This window comes from Salmo salar, chromosome ssa06 (genome assembly GCF_905237065.1).
Source record: "Salmo salar chromosome ssa06, Ssal_v3.1, whole genome shotgun sequence".
Classification (NCBI taxonomy): domain Eukaryota; kingdom Metazoa; phylum Chordata; class Actinopteri; order Salmoniformes; family Salmonidae; genus Salmo; species Salmo salar.
In genome coordinates, this window is record NC_059447.1 from 94,798,016 (window position 1) to 94,823,405 (window position 25,390).

The following is a 25,390-nucleotide window of genomic DNA, read 5'->3' on the forward strand; positions in this document are numbered from 1 at the left end:
CAGTTATGAAAATTAATACTCTTCTTCATACCTTCTGATAGAGTTGGGTTGAAATGCTACTTCACACGTGACCGTTATATCATCATAACTCTTTCCAGAAAAGCAGGGCCGGAACAAAACAACGTCATGCAGAATACATCAGCACCCTTCACATTCTCGGCAGCACAGCAAGTTTAGTTTTTTTGGGCATTTTTTATCAATGTCATTAAACACAATAGCAACAACAACAAGGCATTTTCAAGAGCGTTTCGTTTTCATCAACAAACTTCTTAAATCTTCCCAAACAAAAACGTTATCACATCAGAAAAATACAAAAAAATACAAAATCCACTTAGATGTTTCCTCTTCAAACATCCGGATCTGCTTCATTGGCGGAGTTATTGTCCGTGACACGCTGAACGTACAGTCCAATAACGAGGAGGCAGAAAGGTAAATTTAGACTATTTACCGCTGCAGGAATTAAACATGGACAACCGTGTCAGTAGAAACTTCCACACCTGTGAGGTGATAATACGGGAGAGTCCGTGCACGCTCCTTTAACGTGCACAGCGCAGTACACGGACCAGTTTAGGAGTTACACCGGCGGGTCTTGGTGGCAATACATTATTAATAAAATAGAAAAGCTTAGCTTGACTTGGAAAAGTTGCAGTGTTTGGATAGCCAGCTAGCTAACATAAAAAATTAAAAAAATAAAAACATTATTCTCTTTTGGAGTGATGTTGTTGAGTAAGCTGAATCATCAAATCAAATCAAATGTATTTATAAAGCCCTTCGTACATCAGCTGATATCTCAAAGTGCTGTACAGAAACCCAGCCTAAAACCCCAAACAGCAAGCATTTAGCTGTATGGTATGTATGTATGCTAGCTAAGTAAGTTAAAGGTAAACTAAGAAAAAAAAGTCTCTCTCTCTCTCTCTCTTGTGTGTCTCTCTGTCTCTCTCTCTCTCTCTCTCTCTCTGTGTCTCTCTCTCTCTCTCTCTCTCTCTCTCTCTCTCTCTCGTGTGTCTCTCTCTCTCTCTCTCTCTCTCTCTCTGTGTCTCTCTGTCTCTCTCTCTCTCTCTCTCTCTCTCTCTCTCTCTCTCTCTCTCTGCTGCTTTTCCTAAAATTTTGAATAAATGTACAGTGCACTCGGAAAGTATTCAGACCCCTTGACCTTTTACACATTTTGCTATGTTACAGCCTTATTCTAAAGTGGATTAAGTTGTGTTTTTCCCTCATCAATCTAAACACAATACTCCATGATGACAAAGCAAAAGGTGGTTTTTAGAAATGTTTGAAAATGTATAAAAAAATAATAAAAACTGAAATATCACATTAACATAAGTATTCAGACCCTTTACTCAGTACTTTGTTGACGCACCTTTGGCAGCGACTACAGCCTCGAGTCTTCATGGGTATGACTCTACAAGCTTGGCACACCTGTATTTGGGGAGTTTCTCCCATTCTTCTCTGCAGATCCTCTGAAGCTCTGTCAGGTTGGATGGGGAGCGTTGCTGCACAGCTATTTTCAGGTACTATTGTTTGTACAGAAGAACATGGTACCTTCAGGCATTTGGAAATTGCTCCCAATGATGAACCAGACTTGTGGAGGTCTATAATTTTTTCTGAGGTCTTGGCTGATTTCTTTTGATTTTCACATGATGTCAAGCAAAGAGGCACTGAGTTTGAAGGTAGGCCTTGAAACACATCCACAGGTACACCTCCAATTGACTCAAATGTCAATTAGCCTATCAGAAGCTTCTAAAGCCATGACATAATTTTCTGGAATTTTCCAAGCTGTTTAAAGGCACAGTCAACTTAGTGTATGTAAACTTCTGACCCACTGAAATTGTGATACAGTGAATTATAAGTGAAATAATCAGTCTGTAAAAAATAGTTGGAAAAATTACTTGTGTCATGCACAAAGTAGACGTCCTAACCGACTTGCCAAAACTATAGTTTGTTAACAAGAAATTTGTGGAGTGGATGAAAAATGAGTTTTAAATTACTCCAACCTAAGTGGACGTAAACTTCCGACTTCAACTGTATATGAGGGTCCCCTTCCTTCTCTGACACACACACACACACACACAGACAGACAGACAGACAGACAGACAGACAGACAGACAGACAGACAGACAGACAGACAGACAGACAGACAGACAGACAGACAGACAGACAGACAGACAGACAGACAGACAGCGAATCAAATTCTTAGATGGTTTACATTCTGTCCTGTCTAAAGGGGGAGTGGCGGTGCTTGGCTGTGTGTGTGTGTGTGTGTGTGTATGTTTGTGTGTCTGTATGCTTGTGTGTGTGTGTGCACATGTGTGTGTATATGTGTGTATATGTGTGTAGTTGTTTGTGTGTGTGTGTGTGTGTAATGGGTTAGGATGTCTTCATGTTTTTGGAAATCTAAGATCAACTTCTGTCCTGGCCGTCACCTAGACTACCACCCTACTGTCCCCTAGACTACCACCACACTGTCCCCTAGACTACCACCACACTGTCACCTAGACTACCACCACACTGTCACCTAGACTACCACCCTACTGTCACCTAGACTACCACCCTACTGTCACCTAGACTACCACCCTACTGTCACCTAGACTACCACCACACTGTCCCCTAGACTACCACCACACTGTCCCCTAGACTACCACCACACTGTCACCTAGACTACCACCACACTGTCACCTAGACTACCACCCTACTGTCACCTAGACTACCACCCTACTGTCACCTAGACTACCACCACACTGTCCCCTAGACTACCACCACACTGTTACCTAGACTACCACCCTACTGTCACCTAGACTACCACCCTACTGTCACCTAGACTACCACCACACTGTCACCTAGACTACCACCACACTGTCACCTAGACTACCACCACACTGCCCCCTAGACTACCACCCTACTGTCACCTAGACTACCACCACACTGTCACCTAGACTACCACCACACTGTCCCCTAGACTACCACCCTACTGTCACCTAGACTACCACCACACTGTCACCTAGACTACCACCACACTGTCACCTAGACTACCACCACACTGTTACCTAGACTACCACCACACTGCCCCCTAGACTACCACCCTACTGTTACCTAGACTACCACCACACTGTCCCCTAGACTACCACCCTACTGTCCCCTAGACTACCACCCTACTGTCACCTAGACTACCACCACACTGTCACCTAGACTACCACCCTACTGTCACCTAGACTACCACCACACTGTCACCTAGACTACCACCACACTGTCCCCTAGACTACCACCACACTGTCACCTAGACTACCACCACACTGTTACCTAGACTACCACCACACTGTCACCTAGACTACCACCACACTGTCACCTAGACTACCACCACACTGTCACCTAGACTACCACCCACTGTCACCTAGACTACCACCACACTGTTACCTAGACTACCACCACACTGTCCCCTAGACTACCACCACACTGTCCCCTAGACTACCACCACACTGTCACCTAGACTACCACCCCACTGTCACCTAGACTACCACCACACTGTTACCTAGACTACCACCACACTGTCCCCTAGACTACCACCACACTGTTACCTAGACTACCACCACACTGTTACCTAGACTACCACCACACTGTTACCTAGACTACCACCACACTGTCCCCTAGACTACCACCACACTGTCACCTAGACTACCACCACACTGTCACCTAGACTACCACCACACTGTTACCTAGACTACCACCACACTGTTACCTAGACTACCACCACACTGTCCCCTAGACTACCACCACACTGTCCCCTAGACTACCACCACACTGTCCCCTAGACTACCACCACACTGTCCCCTAGACTACCACCACACTGTTACCTAGACTACCACCACACTGTCCCCTAGACTACCACCACACTGCCCCCTAGACTACCACCACACTGTCACCTAGACTACCACCCTACTGTCACCTAGACTACTGACTACTACTGTTTATAACTGGAGTCTGTCTCTCTGTCTCTGTGTCTCTGTGTATAACTGGAGTCTGTCTCTCTGTCTCTGTGTCTCTGTGTATAACTGGAGTCTGTCTCTCTGTCTCTGTTTATAACTGGAGTCTGTCTCTCTGTCTCTGTTTATAACTGGAGTCTGTCTCTCTGTCTCTGTTTATAACTGGAGTCTGTCTCTCTGTCTCTGTCTCTGTGTATAACTGGAGTCTGTCTCTCTGTCTCTGTCTCTGTGTATAACTGGAGTCTGTCTCTCTGTCTCTGTCTCTGTTTATAACTGGAGTCTGTCTCTCTGTCTCTGTCTATAACTGGAGTCTGTCTCTCTGTCTCTGTTTATAACTGGAGTCTGTCTCTCTGTCTCTGTTTATAACTGGAGTCTGTCTCTCTGTCTCTGTTTATAACTGGAGTCTGTCTCTCTGTCTCTGTCTCTGTGTATAACTGGAGTCTGTCTCTCTGTCTCTGTCTCTGTTTATAACTGGAGTCTGTCTCTCTGTCTCTGTCTATAACTGGAGTCTGTCTCTCTGTCTCTGTTTATAACTGGAGTCTGTCTCTCTGTCTCTGTTTATAACTGGAGTCTGTCTCTCTGTCTCTGTTTATAACTGGAGTCTGTCTCTCTGTCTCTGTTTATAACTGGAGTCTGTCTCTCCGTCTCTGTTTATAACTGGAGTCTGTCTCTCCGTCTCTGTTTATAACTGGAGTCTGTCTCTCTGTCTCTGTCTCTGTGTATAACTGGAGTCTGTCTCTCTGTCTCTGTTTATAACTGGAGTCTGTCTCTCCGTCTCTGTTTATAACTGGAGTCTGTCTCTCTGTCTCTGTCTCTGTGTATAACTGGAGTCTGTCTCTCCGTCTCTGTTTATAACTGGAGTCTGTCTCTCCGTCTCTGTTTATAACTGGAGTCTGTCTCCAGAATTGTTTACACCAGACCTCTGCAGATGTTTCAGTATCTCGTAGTGTCCATTTATTCCTTTAATCAGATGCTTAGAAAAAATCAACATCAATAACAACAACAACGGGTACCTAATAACAATATCCCATTAGTGGGCGTAGTTCTCTCTCTTCAACACAAACAGTCTCCAAAGCTGTCGCTCTCTTTCTCCCCATAGGTCTGTGAGATGTCTCGTCAATCCTCATTGGCTGGTGATTCCCACACCACACCCTCTCCACGGAGCAGCTGCAGCCTGTTGCCATTAGAAACATCGAGAGGGTCAGGTTTTTAGAAACATGTCTCATGTCTCATGTGGGCGGTGACCTGTGAAGCCCCTCCCCTCTCTGACTGGCTCACAGACAATCCCAACGTCCGAGAGTCAAACAGGAAGTTGGCCTGCTGGTCTCCATTGAGCATGCCCAGACTGTCCGTCAGTGTTCCTACTTGGGGAGGAGCCGAGGAAAGGGTTCCGATTGGACACAGCGCCACCAGCAACCGCCATCTTGTCTGGGTTGGCTGCGATGTGAGTAAGGGGGTTGGAGTAACCATAGAGACCGTACTGGAGGGGGACAGGTTGCAGGTAGCCAATCTGAGAGCAGAATACATCACTGTCATAAGCCGACGGTCTTCGCGACGCAGGATGGGGGAAGTGGGAGGCGGGGTTTCCGTAGCGATGGAGGTTGTGCGCGTGTGTTGGTCGGCTGACGGTGTAGTCCAGGGGAGAGAGAGAGCACACCTTGAACGGGGAGGAGCAAGGAGAAGAAGAGAGCAGGTGAGATGAACCTCCATGCGACCCCGGGATTCCTGCAGAGAGACAGACATGGGGTCAGAGACACCAGTATCATTATAGACAGACAGACAGGGGGTCAGAGACACCAGTATCATTATAGACAGACAGACAGGGGGTCAGAGACACCAGTATCATTATAGACAGACAGATAGGGGGTCAGACACCAGTATCATTATAGACAGACAGACAGACAGGGGGTCAGAGACACCAGTATCATTATAGACAGACAGACAGGGGGTCAGAGAAACCAGTATCATTATAGACAGACAGGGGGTCAGAGACACCAGTATCATTATAGACAGACAGACAGGGGGTCAGACACCAGTATCATTATAGACAGACAGACAGGGGTCAGAGACACCAGTATCATTATAGACAGACAGACAGGGGGTCAGAGACACCAGTATCATTATAGACAGACAGACAGGGGGTCAGACACCAGTATCATTATAGACAGACAGACAGGGGTCAGAGACACCAGTATCATTATAGACAGACAGACAGGGGTCAGAGAAACCAGTATCATTATAGACAGACAGACAGGGGGTCAGAGACACCAGTATCATTACAGACAGACAGACAGGGGGTCAGACACCAGTATCATTATAGACAGACAGATAGGGGGTCAGACACCAGTATCATTATAGACAGACAGATAGGGGGTCAGACACCAGTATCATTATAGACAGACAGACAGGCAGGGGGTCATAGACACCAGTATCATTATAGACAGACTGGGGTCAGATATACCAGTATCATTACAGACAGACAGACAGGGGGTCAGAGACACCAGTATCATTACAGACAGACAGACAGGGGGTCAGAGACACCAGTATCATTATAGACAGACAGACAGGGGGTCAGACACCAGTATCATTATAGACAGACAGACAGGGGGTCAGACACCAGTATCATTATAGACAGACAGGGGTCAGAGACACCAGTATCATTATAGACAGACAGACAGGGGTCAGAGACACCAGTATCATTATAGACAGACAGACAGGGGGTCAGACACCAGTATCATTATAGACAGACAGACAGGGGGTCAGAGACACCAGTATCATTATAGACAGACAGACAGGGGGTCAGAGAAACCAGTATCATTATAGACAGACAGACAGGGGGTCAGAGACACCAGTATCATTATAGACAGACAGACAGGGGGTCAGAGACACCAGTATCATTATAGACAGACAGACAGGGGGTCAGAGACACCAGTATCATTACAGACAGACAGACAGGGGGTCAGAGACACCAGTATCATTACAGACAGACAGACAGGGGGTCAGAGACACCAGTATCATTATAGACAGACAGACAGGGGGTCAGAGACACAAGTACCATTATAGACAGACAGGGGTCAGATACACCAGTATCATTACAGACAGACAGACAGGGGGTCAGACACCAGTATCATTATAGACAGACGGGGGTCAGAGACACCAGTATCATTATAGACAGACAGACAGGGGGTCAGAGACACCAGTATCATTATAGACAGACAGACAGACAGACAGACAGACAGACAGACAGACAGACAGACAGACAGACAGACAGACAGACAGACAGACAGACAGGGGGTCAGACACCAGTATCATTATAGACAGACAGGGGTCAGAGACACCAGTATCATTATAGACAGGCAGACAGGGGGTCAGAGACACCAGTATCATTATAGACAGACAGACAGACAGGGGGTCAGAGACACCAGTATCATTATAGACAGACAGACAGGGGGTCAGAGACACCAGTATCATTATAGACAGACAGACAGGGGGTCAGAGACACCAGTATCATTATAGACAGACAGACAGGGGGTCAGAGACACCAGTATCATTATAGACAGGGGGTCAGAGACACCAGTATCATTATAGACAGACAGACAGGGGGTCACAGACACCAGTATCATTATAGACAGACAGACAGGGGGTCACAGACACCAGTATCATTATAGACAGACAGACAGGGGGTCAGAGACACCAGTATCATTACAGACAGACAGACAAGGGGTCAGACACCAGTATCATTATAGACAGACAGACAGGGGTCAGAGACACCAGTATCATTATAGACAGACAGACAGGGGGTCAGACACCAGTATCATTATAGACAGACAGACAGGGGGTCAGACACCAGTATCATTATAGACAGACAGACAGGGGGTCAGAGACACCAGTATCATTATAGACAGACAGACAGGGGGTCAGAGAAACCAGTATCATTATAGACAGACAGACAGGGGGTCAGAGACACCAGTATCATTATAGACAGACAGACAGGGGGTCAGAGACACCAGTATCATTATAGACAGACAGACAGGCAGGGGGTCAGAGACACCAGTATCATTACAGACAGACAGGGGGTCAGAAACACCAGTATCATTATAGAAAGACATGCAGGGGGTCAGAGACACCAGTATCATTATAGACAGACAGACAGGGGGTCAGAGACACCAGTATCATTATAGACAGACAGACAGGGGGTCAGACACACCTGTATCATTACAGACAGACAGACAGACAGGGGGTCAGAGACACCAGTATCATTACAGACAGACAGACAGACAGGGGGTCAGAGACACCAGTATCATTACAGACAGACAGGGGGTCAGAAACACCAGTATCATTATAGACAGACATGCAGGGGGTCAGAGACACCAGTATCATTATAGACAGACAGACAGGGGGTCAGAGTCACCAGTATCATTATAGACAGACAGACAGGGGGTCAGAGACACCAGTATCATTACAGACAGACAGGGGGTCAGAAACACCAGTATCATTATAGACAGACAGACAGGGGTCAGAGACACCAGTATCATTATAGACAGACAGACAGGGGTCAGAGACACCAGTATCATTATAGACAGACAGACAGGGGGTCAGAGACACCAGTATCATTATAGACAGACAGACAGGGGGTCAGCAACACCAGTATCATTATAGACAGACAGACAGGGGGTCAGAGACACCAGTATCATTATAGACAGACAGACAGGGGGTCAGAGACACCAGTATCATTATAGACAGACAGACAGGGGGTCAGCAACACCAGTATCATTATAGACAGACAGACAGGGGGTCAGAGACACCAGTATCATTATAGACAGACAGACAGGGGGTCAGACACCAGTATCATTACAGACAGACAGACAGGGGGTCAGACACCAGTATCATTACAGACAGACAGACAGACAGACAGACAGACAGACAGACAGACAGACAGACAGACAGACAGGGGGTCAGACACTCCAGTATCATTATAGACAGGCAGGGGGTCAGATACACCAGTATCATTATAGACAGACAGACGGGGTCAGAGAAACCAGTATCAGTATCAGTAATCAGCTGTATCGTTATAGACAGTATCAGCTGTATCGTTATCGACTGACAGTATCAGCTGTATCGTTATAGACAGACAGTATCAGCTGTATCATTATAGGCAGACAGTATCAGCTGTATCGTTATAGACAGACAGTAACAGCTGTATCGTTATAGACAGTATCAGCTGTATCATTATAGACAGACAGTATCAGCTGTATCATTATAGACAGACAGTAACAGCTGTAACGTTATACACAGACAGTATCAGCTGTATCGTTATAGACAGACAGTATCAGCTGTATCATTATAGACAGACAGTAACAGCTGTATCATTATAGACAGACAGTATCAGCTGTATCATTATAGACAGACATTATCAGCTGTTTCATTATAGACAGACAGTATCAGCTGTATCGTTATTGACAGACAGTATCAGATGTATCAGTAACATTAGACAGACAGTATCAGCTGTATCATTTTAGACAGAGAATCAGCTGTATCGTTATAGACAGACAGTATCAGCTGTATCGTTATAGAAAGACAGTTAGTAACAGCTGTATCGTTATAGACAGACAGTGTCAGCTGTATCGTTATAGACAGACAGTATCAGCTGTATCATTATAGACAGACAGTATCAGGTGTATCATTATAGACAGTATCACCTGTATCGTTATAGACAGACAGTATCAGCTGTATCATTATAGACAGACAGTATCAGCTGTATCGTTATAGACAGACAGTATCAGCTGTATCGTTATAGACAGACAGTATCAGCTGTATCGTTATAGACAGACAGTATCAGCTGTATCAGTAACATTATAGACAGACAGATCAGCTGTATCGTTATAGACAGACAGTATCAGCAGTATTGTTATAGACAGACAGTATTAGCTGTATCGTTATAGACAGACAGTATCAGCTGTATCATTATAGACAGACAGTATCAGCTGTATCATTATAGACAGACAGTATCAGCTGTATCGTTATAGACAGACATTATCAGCTGTATCGTTATAGACAGACAGTATCAGCTGTATCGTTATAGACAGACAGTAACCGCTGTATCATTATAGACAGACATTATCAGCTGTTTCATTATAGACAGACAGTATCAGCTGTATCGTTATAGACAGACAGTATCAGCTCTATCATTATAGACAGTATCAGCTGTATCGTTATAGACAGTATCAGCTGTATCGTTATAGACAGTAGCAGCTGTATCGTTATAGACAGACAGTATCAGCTCTATCATTATAGACAGTATCAGCTGTATCGTTATAGACAGTATCAGCTGTAACGTTATAGACAGTAGCAGCTGCATCGTTATAGACAGTAGCAGCTGTATCGTTATAGACAGACAGTATCAGCTGTATCATTATAGACAGACAGTATCAGCTGTATCGTTATAGACAGTATCTGCTGTATCGTTATAGACAGACAGTATCAGCTGTATCATTATAGACAGTATCACCTGTATCGTTATAGACAGACAGTATCAGCTGTATCGTTATAGACAGACAGTAACAGCTGTATCGTTATAGACAGACAGTATCAGCTGTATCGTTATAGACAGACAGTATCAGCTGTATCATTATAGACAGACAGTATCAGCTGTATCAGTAACATTATAGACAGACAGTAACAGCTGTATCGTTATAGACAGACAGTATCAGCTGTATCGTTATAGACAGACAGTATCAGCTGTATCGTTATAGACAGTATCAGCTGTATCATTATAGACAGACAGTATCAGCTGTATCGTTGTAGACAGACAGTATCAGCTGTATCGTTATAGACAGACAGTATCAGCTGTATCGTTATAGACAGACAGTATCAGCTGTATCATTATAGACAGTATCAGCTGTATCGTTATAGACAGACAGTATCAGCTGTATCGTTATAGACAGACAGTAACAGCTGTATCATTATAGACAGACAGTATCAGCTGTATCATTATAGACAGACAGTATCAGCTGTATCGTTATAGACAGACAGAATCAGCTGTATCGTTATAGACAGACAGTATCAGCTGTATCGTTATAAACAGTATCAGCTGTATCATTATAGCCAAAGTATCAGCTGTATCATTATAGACAGTATCACCTGTATCGTTATAGACAGACAGTATCAGCTGTATTGTTATAGACAGACAGTATCAGCTGTATCGTTATAGACAGACAGTATCAGCTGTATCATTATAGACAGACAGTATCAGCTGTATCGTTATAGACAGACAGTTAGTAACAGCTGTATCGTTATAGACAGACAGTTAGTAACAGCTGTATCGTTATAGACAGACAGTATCAGCTGTATCGTTATAGACAGACAGTATCAGCTGTATCATTATAGACAGACAGTATCAGTTGTATCATTATAGACAGTATCACCTGTATCGTTATAGACAGACAGTATCAGCTGTATCGTTATAGACAGACAGTATCAGATGTATCAGTAAATTATAGACAGACAGTAACAGCTGTATCATTATAGACAGACAGTATCAGCTGTATCATTATAGACAGACATTATCAGCTGTATCATTATAGACAGACAGTATCAGCTGTATCGTTATAGACAGACAGTATCAGCTGTATCATTATAGACAGACAGTATCAGCTGTATCGTTATAGACAGACAGTATCAGCTGTATCATTATAGACAGACAGTATCAGCTGTATCGTTATAGACAGTATCAGCTGTATCATTATAGACAGACAGTAACAGCTGTATCGTTATAGACAGACAGTATCAGCTGTATAATTATAGACAGACAGTATCAGCTGTATCATTATAAACAGACAGTATCAGCTGTATCAGTAACATTATAGACAGACAGTATCAGCTGTATCGTTATAGACAGACAGTATCAGCTGTATCATTATAGACAGACAGTATCAGCTGTATCAGTAACATTATAGACAGACATTATCAGCTGTATCGTTATAGACAGACAGTATCAGCTGTATCGTTATAGACAGACAGTATCAGATGTATCTGTAAATTATAGACAGACAGTAACAGCTGTATCATTATAGACAGACAGTATCAGCTGTATCATTATAGACAGACATTATCAGCTGTATCATTATAGACAGACAGTATCAGCTGTATCGTTATAGACAGACAGTATCAGCTGTATCATTATAGACAGACAGTATCAGCTGTATCGTTATAGACAGTATCAGCTGTATCGTTATAGACAGACAGTATCAGCTGTATCATTATAGACAGTATCAGCTGTATCGTTATAGACAGACAGTATCACCTGTATCGTTATAGACAGACAGTAACAGCTGTATCGTTATAGACAGACAGTAACAGCTGTATCGTTATAGACAGACAGTATCAGCTGTATCGTTATAGACAGACAGTATCAGCTGTATCATTATAGACAGACAGTATCAGCTGTATCAGTAACATTATAGACAGACAGTATCAGCTGTATCGTTATAGACAGACAGTATCAGCTGTATCGTTATAGACAGACAGTATCAGCTGTATCGTTATAGACAGACAGTATCAGATGTATCAGTAAAATTATAGACAGACATTAACAGCTGTATCATTATAGACAGACAGTATCAGCTGTATCATTATAGACAGATATTATCAGCTGTATCATTATAGACAGACAGTATCAGCTGTATCATTATAGACAGACAGTATCAGCTGTATCGTTATAGACAGTAGCAGCTGTATCGTTATAGACAGACAGTATCAGCTGTAATGTTATAGACAGACAGTATCAGCTGTATCGTTATAGACAGACAGTATCAGCTGTATCATTATAGACAGACAGTATCAACTGTATCGTTATAGACAGACAGTAACAGCTGTATTGTTATAGACAGACAGTATCATCTGTATCGTTATAGACAGACAGTATCAGCTGTATCATTATAGACAGACAGTATCAGCTGTATCATTATAGACAGACAGTATCAGCTGTATCATTATAGACAGACAGTATCAGCTGTATCAGTAACATTATAGACAGACAGTATCAGCTGTATCGTTATAGACAGACAGTAACAGCTGTATCGTTATAGACAGACAGTATCAGCTGTATCATTATAGACAGACAGTATCAGCTGTATCGTTATAGACAGACAGTATCAGCTGTATCATTATAGACAGACAGTATCAGCTGTATCATTATAGACAGACAGTATCAGCTGTATCATTATAGACAGACAGTATCAGCTGTATCATTATAGACAGACAGTATCAGCTGTATAATTATAGACAGACAGTATCAGCTGTATCATTATAGACAGACAGTATCAGCTGTATCATTATAGACAGACAGTATCAGCTGTATCAGTAACATTATAGACAGACAGTATCAGATGTATCGTTATAGACAGACAGTAACAGCTGTAGTGTTATAGACAGACAGTATCAGCTGTATCGTTATAGACAGACAGTATCAGCTGTATCATTATAGACAGACAGTATCAGCTGTATCATTATAGACAGACAGTATCAGCTGTATCAGTAACATTATAGACAGACAGTATCAGCTGTATCGTTATAGACAGACAGTATCAGCTGTATCTGTAACATTATAGACAGACAGTATCAGCTGTATCGTTATAGACAGACAGTAACAGCTGTATCGTTATAGACAGACAGTATCAGCTGTATCATTATAGACAGACAGTATCAGCTGTATCGTTATAGACAGACAGTATCAGCTGTATCGTTATAGACAGACAGTATCAGCTGTATCATTATAGACAGACAGTATCAGCTGTATCGTTATAGACAGACAGTATCAGCTGTATCGTTATAGACAGACAGTATCAGCTGTATCATTATAGACAGACAGTATCAGCTGTATCATTATAGACAGACAGTATCAGCTGTATCATTATAGACAGACAGTATCAGCTGTATCATTATAGACAGACAGTTTCAGCTGTATCATTATAGACAGACAGTATCAGCTGTATCATTATAGACAGACAGTATCAGCTGTATCGTTATAGACAGACAGTATCAGCTGTATCATTATAGACAGACAGTATCAGCTGTATCATTATAGACAGACAGTTTCAGCTGTATCGTTATAGACAGACAGTATCAACTGTATCGTTATAGACAGACAGTAACAGCTGTATTGTTATAGACAGACAGTATCATCTGTATCGTTATAGACAGACAGTATCAGCTGTATCATTATAGACAGACAGTATCAGCTGTATCATTATAGACAGACAGTATCAGCTGTATCATTATAGACAGACAGTATCAGCTGTATCAGTAACATTATAGACAGACAGTATCAGCTGTATCGTTATAGACAGACAGTAACAGCTGTATCGTTATAGACAGACAGTATCAGCTGTATCATTATAGACAGACAGTATCAGCTGTATCATTATAGACAGACAGTATCAGCTGTATCGTTATAGACAGACAGTATCAGCTGTATCATTATAGACAGACAGTATCAGCTGTATCATTATAGACAGACAGTATCAGCTGTATCGTTATAGACAGACAGTATCAGCTGTATCGTTATAGACAGACAGTATCAGCTGTATCATTATAGACAGACAGTATCAGCTGTATCATTATAGACAGACAGTATCAGCTGTATCATTATAGACAGACAGTATCAGCTGTATCATTATAGACAGACAGTATCAGCTGTATCATTATAGACAGACAGTTTCAGCTGTATCATTATAGACAGACAGTATCAGCTGTATCATTATAGACAGACAGTATCAGCTGTATCGTTATAGACAGACAGTATCAGCTGTATCATTATAGACAGACAGTATCAGCTGTATCATTATAGACAGACAGTTTCAGCTGTATCGTTATAGACAGACAGTATCAACTGTATCGTTATAGACAGACAGTAACAGCTGTATTGTTATAGACAGACAGTATCATCTGTATCGTTATAGACAGACAGTATCAGCTGTATCATTATAGACAGACAGTATCAGCTGTATCATTATAGACAGACAGTATCAGCTGTATCATTATAGACAGACAGTATCAGCTGTATCAGTAACATTATAGACAGACAGTATCAGCTGTATCGTTATAGACAGACAGTAACAGCTGTATCGTTATAGACAGACAGTATCAGCTGTATCATTATAGACAGACAGTATCAGCTGTATCGTTATAGACAGACAGTATCAGCTGTATCATTATAGACAGACAGTATCAGCTGTATCATTATAGACAGACAGTATCAGCTGTATCATTATAGACAGACAGTATCAGCTGTATCATTATAGACAGACAGTATCAGCTGTATAATTATAGACAGACAGTATCAGCTGTATCATTTATAGACAGACAGTATCAGCTGTATCGTTATAGACAGACAGTATCAGCTGTATCAGTAACATTATAGACAGACAGTATCAGATGTATCGTTATAGACAGACAGTAACAGCTGTAGCATTATAGACAGACAGTATCAGCTGTATCGTTATAGACAGACAGTATCAGCTGTATCATTATAGACAGACAGTATCAGCTGTATCATTATAGACAGACAGTATCAGCTGTATCAGTAACATTATAGACAGACAGTATCAGCTGTATCGTTATAGACAGACAGTAACAGCTGTATCGTTATAGACAGACAGTATCAGCTGTATCATTATAGACAGACAGTATCAGCTGTATCGTTATAGACAGACAGTATCAGCTGTATCATTATAGACAGACAGTATCAGCTGTATCATTATAGACAGACAGTATCAGCTGTATCGTTATAGACAGACAGTATCAGCTGTATCGTTATAGACAGACAGTATCAGCTGTATCATTATAGACAGACAGTATCAGCTGTATCATTATAGACAGACAGTATCAGCTGTATCATTATAGACAGACAGTATCAGCTGTATCATTATAGACAGACAGTATCAGCTGTATCATTATAGACAGACAGTTTCAGCTGTATCATTATAGACAGACAGTATCAGCTGTATCATTATAGACAGACAGTATCAGCTGTTTCGTTATAGACAGACAGTATCAGCTGTATCATTATAGACAGACAGTATCAGCTGTATCATTATAGACAGACAGTTTCAGCTGTATCGTTATAGACAGACAGTATCAGCTGTATCATTATAGACAGACAGTATCAGCTGTATCATTATAGACATGGACATTAACTCAGAAAGTTGTTGTAGCTGTCACCTTTTTTCATTCCAGTGATGTCTTCAAACGTCATGGTTCTGAGAGAAGGCCAAAACCCGTACGAGTCAGCCAGAACCTCCAGGCCCATCCTGCAACACACACACACACACACACACACACACACACACACACACACACACACACACACACACACACACACACACACACACACACACACACACACACACACACACACACACACACACACACACACACACAGTTAGATTATCCACAAACACATTCATAGCGTCAGATTCACCATGTGGCCAACAGGATGTGGACACCTGCTTGTCCGACATCTCATCCCAAAATCATGGTCATTAATATGGAGTTGGTCCCCCCCTTTGCTGCTATAACAGCCTCCACTCTTCTGGGAAGTCATTAATATGGAGTTGGTCCCCCCTTTGCTGCTATAACAGCCTCCACTCTTCTGGGAAGTCATTAATATGGAGTTGGTCCCCCCTTTGCTGCTATAACAGCCTCACTCTTCTGGGAAGGCTTTCCACTAGTTGTTGGAACATTGCTGTTTGTTATTCAGCAAGAAGAGTATTAGTGAGGAAGTGCACTGTTTTTGGGCGATGAGGCCTGGTTTGCAGTCGTTGTTCCAATTAATCCCAAAGGTGTTCGATGGAGTTGAGGTCAGAGCCAGTCAAGTTCTTCCATACCGATCTCGATAAAGCATTTCTGTATGAACTTCACTGCTACCCCCACTATACCTCACCCTGATACCCCCCACACTATACCTCACCCTGATACCCCCCACTATACCTCACCCTGCTACCCCCCCACTATACCTCACCCTGCACCCCCCACACTATACCTCACCCTGCTACCCCCCACTATACCTCACCCTGATACCCCCCACACTATACCTCACCCTGATACCCCCCACTATACCTCACCCTGCTACCCCCCACTATACCTCACCCTGCTACCCCCCACACTATACCTCACCCTGCTATACCTCACCATACCTCACCCTGCTACCCCCCCACTATACCTCACCCTGCTACCCCCCACTATACCTCACCCTGCTACCCACCACACTATACCTCACCCTGCTATACCTCACCATACCTCACCCTGCTACCCCCCACACTATACCTCACCCTGCTACCCCCCACACTATACCTCACCCTGCTACCCCCCACTATACCTCACCCTGCTACCCCCCACTATACCTCACCCTGCTACCCCCCACACTATACCTCACCCTGCTATACCTCACCATACCTCACCCTGCTACCCCCCCACTATACCTCACCCTGCTACCCCCCACTATACCTCACCCTGCTACCCACCACACTATACCTCACCCTGCTATACCTCACCATACCTCACCCTGCTACCCCCCACACTATACCTCACCCTGCTACCCCCCACTATACCTCACCCTGCTACCCCCCACACTATACCTCACCCTGCTACCCCCACTATACCTCACCCTGCTACCCCCCACTATACCTCACCCTGCTACCCCCCACTATACCTCACCCTGCTACCCCCCCACTATACCTCACCCTGCTACCTCCCCACTATACCTCACCCTGCTACCCCCCACTATACCTCACCCTGCTACCCCCCACACTATACCTCACCCTGCTACCCCCACTATACCTCACCTTGCTACCCCCCCACTATACCTCACCCTGCTACCCCCCCATTATACCTCACCCTGCTACCCCCCCACTATACCTCACCCTGCTACTACCCCACTATACCTCACCCTGCTACCCCCCACTATACCTCACCCTGATACCCCCCACTATACCTCACCCTGCTATACCTCACCCTGCTATACCTCACCCTGCTATACCTCACCCTGCTACCCCCCACTATACCTCACCCTGCTATACCTCACCATACCTCAACCTACTACCCCCCACTATACCTCACCCTGCTACCCCCCACTATACCTCACCCTGCTACCCCACCATACCTCACTCTGCTACCCCCCACCGTACCTCACTCTACTACCCCAACACTATACCTCACCCTGCTACCCCCACTATACCTCACCCTGCTATACCTCACCCTGCAATACCTCAACCTGCTATACCTCACCCTGCTACCCCCCACTATACCTCACCCTGCTATACCTCAACCTACTACCCCCCACTATACCTCACCCTGCTACCCCCCCACTATACCTCACCCTGCTACCCCCCCACTATACCTCACCCTGCTACCCCACCATACCTCACTCTGCTACCCCCACCGTACCTCACTCTACTACCCCAACACCATACCTCACCCTGCTACCCCCCCACTATACCTCACCCTGCTACCCCCCCACTATACCTCACCCTGCTACCCCCCACTATACCTCACCCTGCTATACCTCACCCTGCTATACCTCACCGTACCTCACTCTACTACCCCAACACTATACCTCACCCTGCTACCCCCCACTATACCTCACCCTGCTATACCTCACCCTGCTATACCTCACCGTACCTCACCCTGCTACCCCCACTCCCCTCCCCTGCTACCCCCCACTATACCTCACCCTGCTACCCCCACCCTTACCTTATACCCCACGCTATACCTCACCCTGCTACCCCCCACTATACCTCACCCTGCTACCCCCCACTATACCTCACCCTGCTATACCTCACTCTGCTACCCCCCACCGTACCTCAGTCTACTACCCCAACACTATACCTCACCCTGCTACCCCCCCACTATACCTCACCCTGCTACCCCAGTAACAGCGATGAGACAAGACTGTAACTACCAATTGGATAAAACGAAATTGGGGATTTTTGAAAAGAAATCTGCATTAATTTTGTTTGTAGACATTTTTTTTTTACCATTGATTCAACATATACTGTAGGTTTACCAAAACACAACAGAATGATATCTTCTCAATTTAGTCATTTTAACAACCAGTTATGCCAAAAATATAATAATATACAGTACAATTCACTGTTGTAACATTAGACAATACAATTACAATACCCAGTAAAATTAACCGAACATCAAATTCCTATCATTTTTATCTGTGATAATTGAAGAGATTTCTCCACAATGGAATCAGAATAAAAGAAATGACAGAAACATAATGTTTAGCAGGCTCTAGTTTGCATCGAGCAGGGGCTTGAGCATTTGGCCATAGGTTCTCATCGAAATCGCGGTAAATATCCTAATTTGTTCATGTACCTGGGGTAAAAAGCTTTTTGACCTGAAGGAGGAATGGTACACTCATTTGGATGGCGATTTTCCAGTATTTTATTGTACTTCTAATGGTCCTGTACGTGGCTCAGTTCATAAGATAATGGAACTAGCAACACCAGAGTTATGGGTTCGATTCCCACTGGGGTCACATACCAAAACGTGTGGACTGACGAAAGTGTCTGCTACTTAAGCTGCATAGACAGTGCATTCGGAAAGTATTCGGACCCTTGACTTTTCCCATATTTTGTTACGTTACAGTCTTTTCTTAAAATTCAATCTACACCACAATACCCCATAATGACAAAGCGAAAACAGGTTTTTAGAAATTGTATTCTATATAAAAAAACATAAATACCTTATCAACATACAAATTCAGACCCTTTGCTATGAGATGTGAAATTGAGCTCAGGTGAATCCTGTTTCCATTGATCATCCTTGAGATGTTTCTACAACTTGATTGGAGTCCACCTGTGGTAAATTCAATTAATTGGACATGATTTGGAAAGGCACACACCTGTCTATATAAGGTCACACAGTTGACAGTGCATGTTAGAGCAAAAACCAAGCCTTGAGGTCGAAGGAATTGTCTGTAAAGCTCCGAGACAGGATTGTGTCGAGGCACAGATCTGGGGAAGGGTACCAAAACATTTCTGCAGCATTGAAGGTCCCCAAGAACACAGTGGCCTCCATCATTCTTAAATGGAAGATGTTTGGAACCACCAAGAATCTTCCTAGAGAGCTGGCCGCCCGGCCAAACTGAGCAATCTGGGGAGAAGGGCCTTGGTCAGGGAGGTGACCAAGAACCCGCTGGTTACTCTGACAGAGCTTCCAGAGTTCCTCTGTGGAGATGGGAGAACTTTCCAGAAGGACAACCATCTCTGCAGCACTCCACCAATCAGGCCTTTATGGTAGAGTGGTCAGACGGAAGCCACTCCTCAGTAAAACATTTAATTATTTTGCCTCTATTGTCTATTTATTGCCTTACCTCCCTAATCTTCCACATTTGCACACAAGATTTTTCTATTGTGTTATTGATTGTACGTTTGTTTATGTGTAACTCTGTGTTGTTGTTTTTGTCGCACTGCTTTGCTTTATCTTGGCCAGGTCACAGTTGTAAATGAGAACTTATTCTCAACTAGCCTACCTGGTTAATTAAATAAAGGTGAAATATATGTTTTTTTAAAGGCACATGACAATCCGCTTGGAGTTTGCCAAAAGGCACTTAAAGACCCTCAGACCATGAGAAACAAGATTCTCTGGCCTGATGAATCCAAGATTGAACTCTTTGGCCTGAATGCCAAGCGTCACGTCAGGAGAAAACCTGGCACCATCCCTACTGTGAAGTATGGTGGTGGCAGCATCATGCTGTGGGGATGTTTTTCAGCAGCAGGGACTGGGAGACTAGTCAGGATCGAGGGAAAGATGAACGGAGAAAAAGTACAGAGAGATCCTTGATGAAAACCTGCTCTAGAGTGCTCAGGACCTCAAACTGGGGTGAAGGTTCATCTTCCGACAGGAAAACGACCCTAAGCACACAGCCAGGACAATGCAGGAGTGGCTTCAGGACAACTCTCTGAAGGTCATTGAGTGGCCCAGCCAGAGCCCGGACTTGAACCTGATTGAACATCTCTGGAGAGACCTGAAAATATCTGTGCAGCGACTCTCCCCATCCAACCTGACAGAGATTGAGAGGATCTGCAGAGAAGAATGGGAGAAACTTCCCAAATACAGGTGTGCCAAGCTTGTAGCGTCATACCCAAGAAGACTTGAGGCTGTAATCACTGCCAAAGGTGCTTCAACAAAGTACTGAGTAAAGGGTCTGAATACTTATGTAAATGTGATATTTCAGTTTAAAATTTTTTTATACATTTGCAATAATTTCTAAAAAACAGTTTTTGCTAAGTCATTATGGTGTATTGTACATAGATTGACCAGGATATTTTGGGGGAATACATTTTTGAATAAGTCTGTAATGTAACAAAATGTGAAGAAACTAGGAAACTAGAAACTAGGCATAATCTGTACTATACTACTCACTGTTTAGCACATGAACTCACATGAGAATCCTTAAAGAGATGACCTCACATGAGAATCCTTAAAGAGATGACCTCACATGAGAACCCTTAACCTGTTAGGGCTAGGGGGCAGTATTGACACGGCCGGATAAAAAACGTACCCGATTTAATCTGGTTACTACTCCTGCCCAGTAACTAGAATATGCATATAATTATTGGCTTTGGATAGAAAACACCTTAAAGTTTCTAAAACTGTTTGAATGGTGTCTGTGAGTATAACAGAACTCATATGGCAGGCCAAAACCTGAGAAGATTCTGAACAGGAAGTGGCCTCTCTGACAAGTTGTTGTTCATCTTGGCTCTTTTTATTGAAGATTTAGGATCTTTGCTCTAACGTGACACTTCCTACGGCTCCCATAGGCTCTCAGAGCCCGGGAAAAAGCTGAACGATATCGAAGCAGCCTCTGGCTGAAACACATTATCGCTTTTGGCAAGTGGCCGATCAGAGTATTATGGGCTTAGGCGTGTGCCCGAGTCGACCGAATGCTTTATTTTCTTTCGTCTGTTTACCTAAACGCAGATTCCCGGTCGGAATATTATCGCTTTTTTATGAGAAAAATGGCATAAAAATTGATTCTCGATATCATTCAGCTTTTTCTCGGGCTCTGAGAGCCTATGGGAGCCGTAGGAAGTGTCACGTTAGAGCAAAGATCCTCAGTCTTCAATAAAAAGAGCCAAGATGAACAACAACTTGTCAGAGAGGCCACTTCCTGTTCAGAATCTTCTCAGGTTTTTGCCTGCCATATGAGTTCTGTTATACTCACAGACACCATTCAAACAGTTTTAGAAACTTTAGGGTGTTTTCTATCCAAAGCCAATAATTATATGCATATTCTAGTTACTGGGCAGGAGTAGTAACCAGATTAAATCGGGTGCGTTTTTTATCCGGCCGTGTCAATACTGCCCCCTAGCCCTAACAGGTTAACTACCACAGCATTCTGCTGCGATATGCCATCCCATCTGGTTTGCGCTTCGTGGGACTATCATTTGTTTTTCAACAGGACGATGACCCAACACACCTCCAGGCTGTGTAAGAGCTATTTGACCAAGAAGGAGAGTGATGGAGTGCTGATTCAGATGACCTGGTCTCCAAAATCACCCGACCTCAACCCAATTGAGATGGTTTGGAAAAGCAGCTAATAAGTGCTCAGCATATGTGGGAACTCCTTCAAGACTGTTGGAAAAGCATTCCAGGTGAAGCTGGTTGAGAGAATGCCAAGAGTGTGCAGAGCTGTCATCAAGGCAAAGGGTGGCTACTTTGAGGAATCTAAAATATATTTTGATTTGTTTATCACTTTTTTGGGGTTACTACATGATTCCATGTGTGTTATTTCAGTTTTAATATCTTCACTACTATTCTACAATGTAGAAAATAGTAAAAATAAAGAAAAACCCTTTAATGAGTAGCTGTGTCCAAACTTTTGACTGGTGCTGTACATATACTGAATATATTATTAATGCACACACACTGTCATATACATACACCTTATGGAAAAATACACCTTATAGAAAAGTGGGGACTGTGAAGAGACACAAGCAGGCAGAGATAATATACACAGGTATACATAGATATTGTGTGAAATGTATGCATTCCCTACTGTAAGTCGCTCTGGATAAGAGCGTCTGCTAAATGACTAAAATCTAAAATGTAATTGTTTTGTAGAGTAGTGGCTTGAGGGCACACACACACACACACACACACACACACACACACACACACACACACACACACACACACACACACACACACACACACACACACACACACACAGCCCAGTGCAACTCACCGGTTTCTTCCGGAGTCTCTGAAGCCTTTGGCAAATGGGTTCCTGTCAATCTTCAGCTTGGTGATCTGTACACAACACAGCAATAACCATAACACAACCATAACACAACCATAACACAACCATAACACAACCATAACACAACCATAATACAACCACAACACAACCATAATACAACCACAACACAACCATAACACAACTATAACACAACCACAACACAACCATAACACAACACAATAACCATAACATCTAAACACAACAAGACAACAACACAATAACCATAACATCTAAAAACATCAACGCAATAATCATAACACAACCATAACACAACCATAACACAACCATAACACAACCATAACACAACCATAACACAACCATAACACAACCATAACACAACCACAACACAACCACAACACAACCACAACATAACCATAACACAACCACAACACAACCATAACACAACCACAACACAACCACAACACAACCACAACACAACCACAACATAACCATAACACAACCATAACACAACCATAACACAACCATAACACAATAATCATAACACAACCATAACACAACCACAACACAATAATCATAACACAACCATAACACAACCATAACACAACCATAACACAACACAATAATCATAACAACATACCGGAATATTTCCTCAAACATCAGGTTTTTATGAATAGAAGTTCATTTCCATAAAGGTTAGAATAGGAATTGATCTTTACATTATATATATATCATCTATATAATAACACCATCATCATCATCTATATAATAACACCATCATCATCATCTATATAATAACACCATCATCATCATCTATATAATAACACCATCATCATCATCTATATAATAACACCATCATCATCATCTATATAATAACACCATCATCATCATCTATATAATAACACCATCATCATCATCTATATAATAACACCATCATCATCATCTATATAATAACACCATCATCACCTATATAATAACACCATCATCATCATCTATATAATAACACCATCATCATCATCTATATAATAACACCATCATCATCATTATATAATAACACCATCATCATCATCTATATAATAACACCATCATCATCATCTATATAATAACACCATCATCATCATCTATATAATAACACCATCATCATCATCTATATAATAACACCATCATCATCATCTATATAATAACACCATCATCATCATCTATATAATAACACCATCATCATCATCTATATAATAACACCATCATCATCATCTATATAATAACACCATCACCATCATTATATAATAACACCATCATCATCATCTATATAATAACACCATCATCATCATCTATATAATAACACCATCATCATCATCTATATAATAACACCATCATCATCATCTATATAATAACACCATCATCATCATTATATATATCATCTATATAATAACACCATCATCATCATCTATATAATAACACCAACATCATCATCTATATAATAACACCATCATCATCATCTATATAATAACACCATCATCATCATCTATATAATAACACCATCATCATCATCTATATAATAACACCATCATCATCATCTATATAATAACACCAACATCATCATCTATATAATAACACCATCATCATCATCTATATAATAACACCATCATCATCATCTATATAATAACACCAACATCATCATCTATATAATAACACCATCATCATCATCTATATAATAACACCATCATCATCATCTATATAATAACACCATCATCATCATTATATAATAACACCATCATCATCATCTATATAATAACACCATCATCATCATCTATATAATAACACCATCATCATCATCTATATAATAACACCATCATCATCATCTATATAATAACACCAACATCATCATCTATATAATAACACCATCATCATCACCTATATAATAACACCATCATCATCATCTATATAATAACACCATCATCATCATCTATATAATAACACCATCATCATCATCTATATAATAACACCATCATCATCATCTATATAATAACACCATCATCATCATCTATATAATAACACCATCATCATCATCTATATAATAACACCATCATCATCATCATCTATATAATAACACCATCATCATCATCTATATAATAACACCATCATC

General features: G+C 42.3%; 1 protein-coding gene across 1 annotated transcript in view; it reads right to left on the bottom strand.

Moving 5' to 3' along the window:
• Positions 1-4,900: 4,900 nt before the first annotated feature.
• LOC106591735 (T-box transcription factor TBX18) overlaps positions 4,901-25,390 on the bottom strand; it is a 45,764-nt gene continuing 25,274 nt past the window's right edge. Inside the window, exons 6-8 of the mRNA XM_045721249.1 lie at positions 23,236-23,300; positions 16,197-16,285; positions 4,901-5,702 (exon numbers count right to left, since the gene is read on the bottom strand). Coding sequence (XP_045577205.1) covers positions 5,278-5,702; positions 16,197-16,285; positions 23,236-23,300 — 579 coding nt within the window. The 3' untranslated portion in view covers positions 4,901-5,277. The remainder of the gene's footprint in view (positions 5,703-16,196; positions 16,286-23,235; positions 23,301-25,390) is intronic.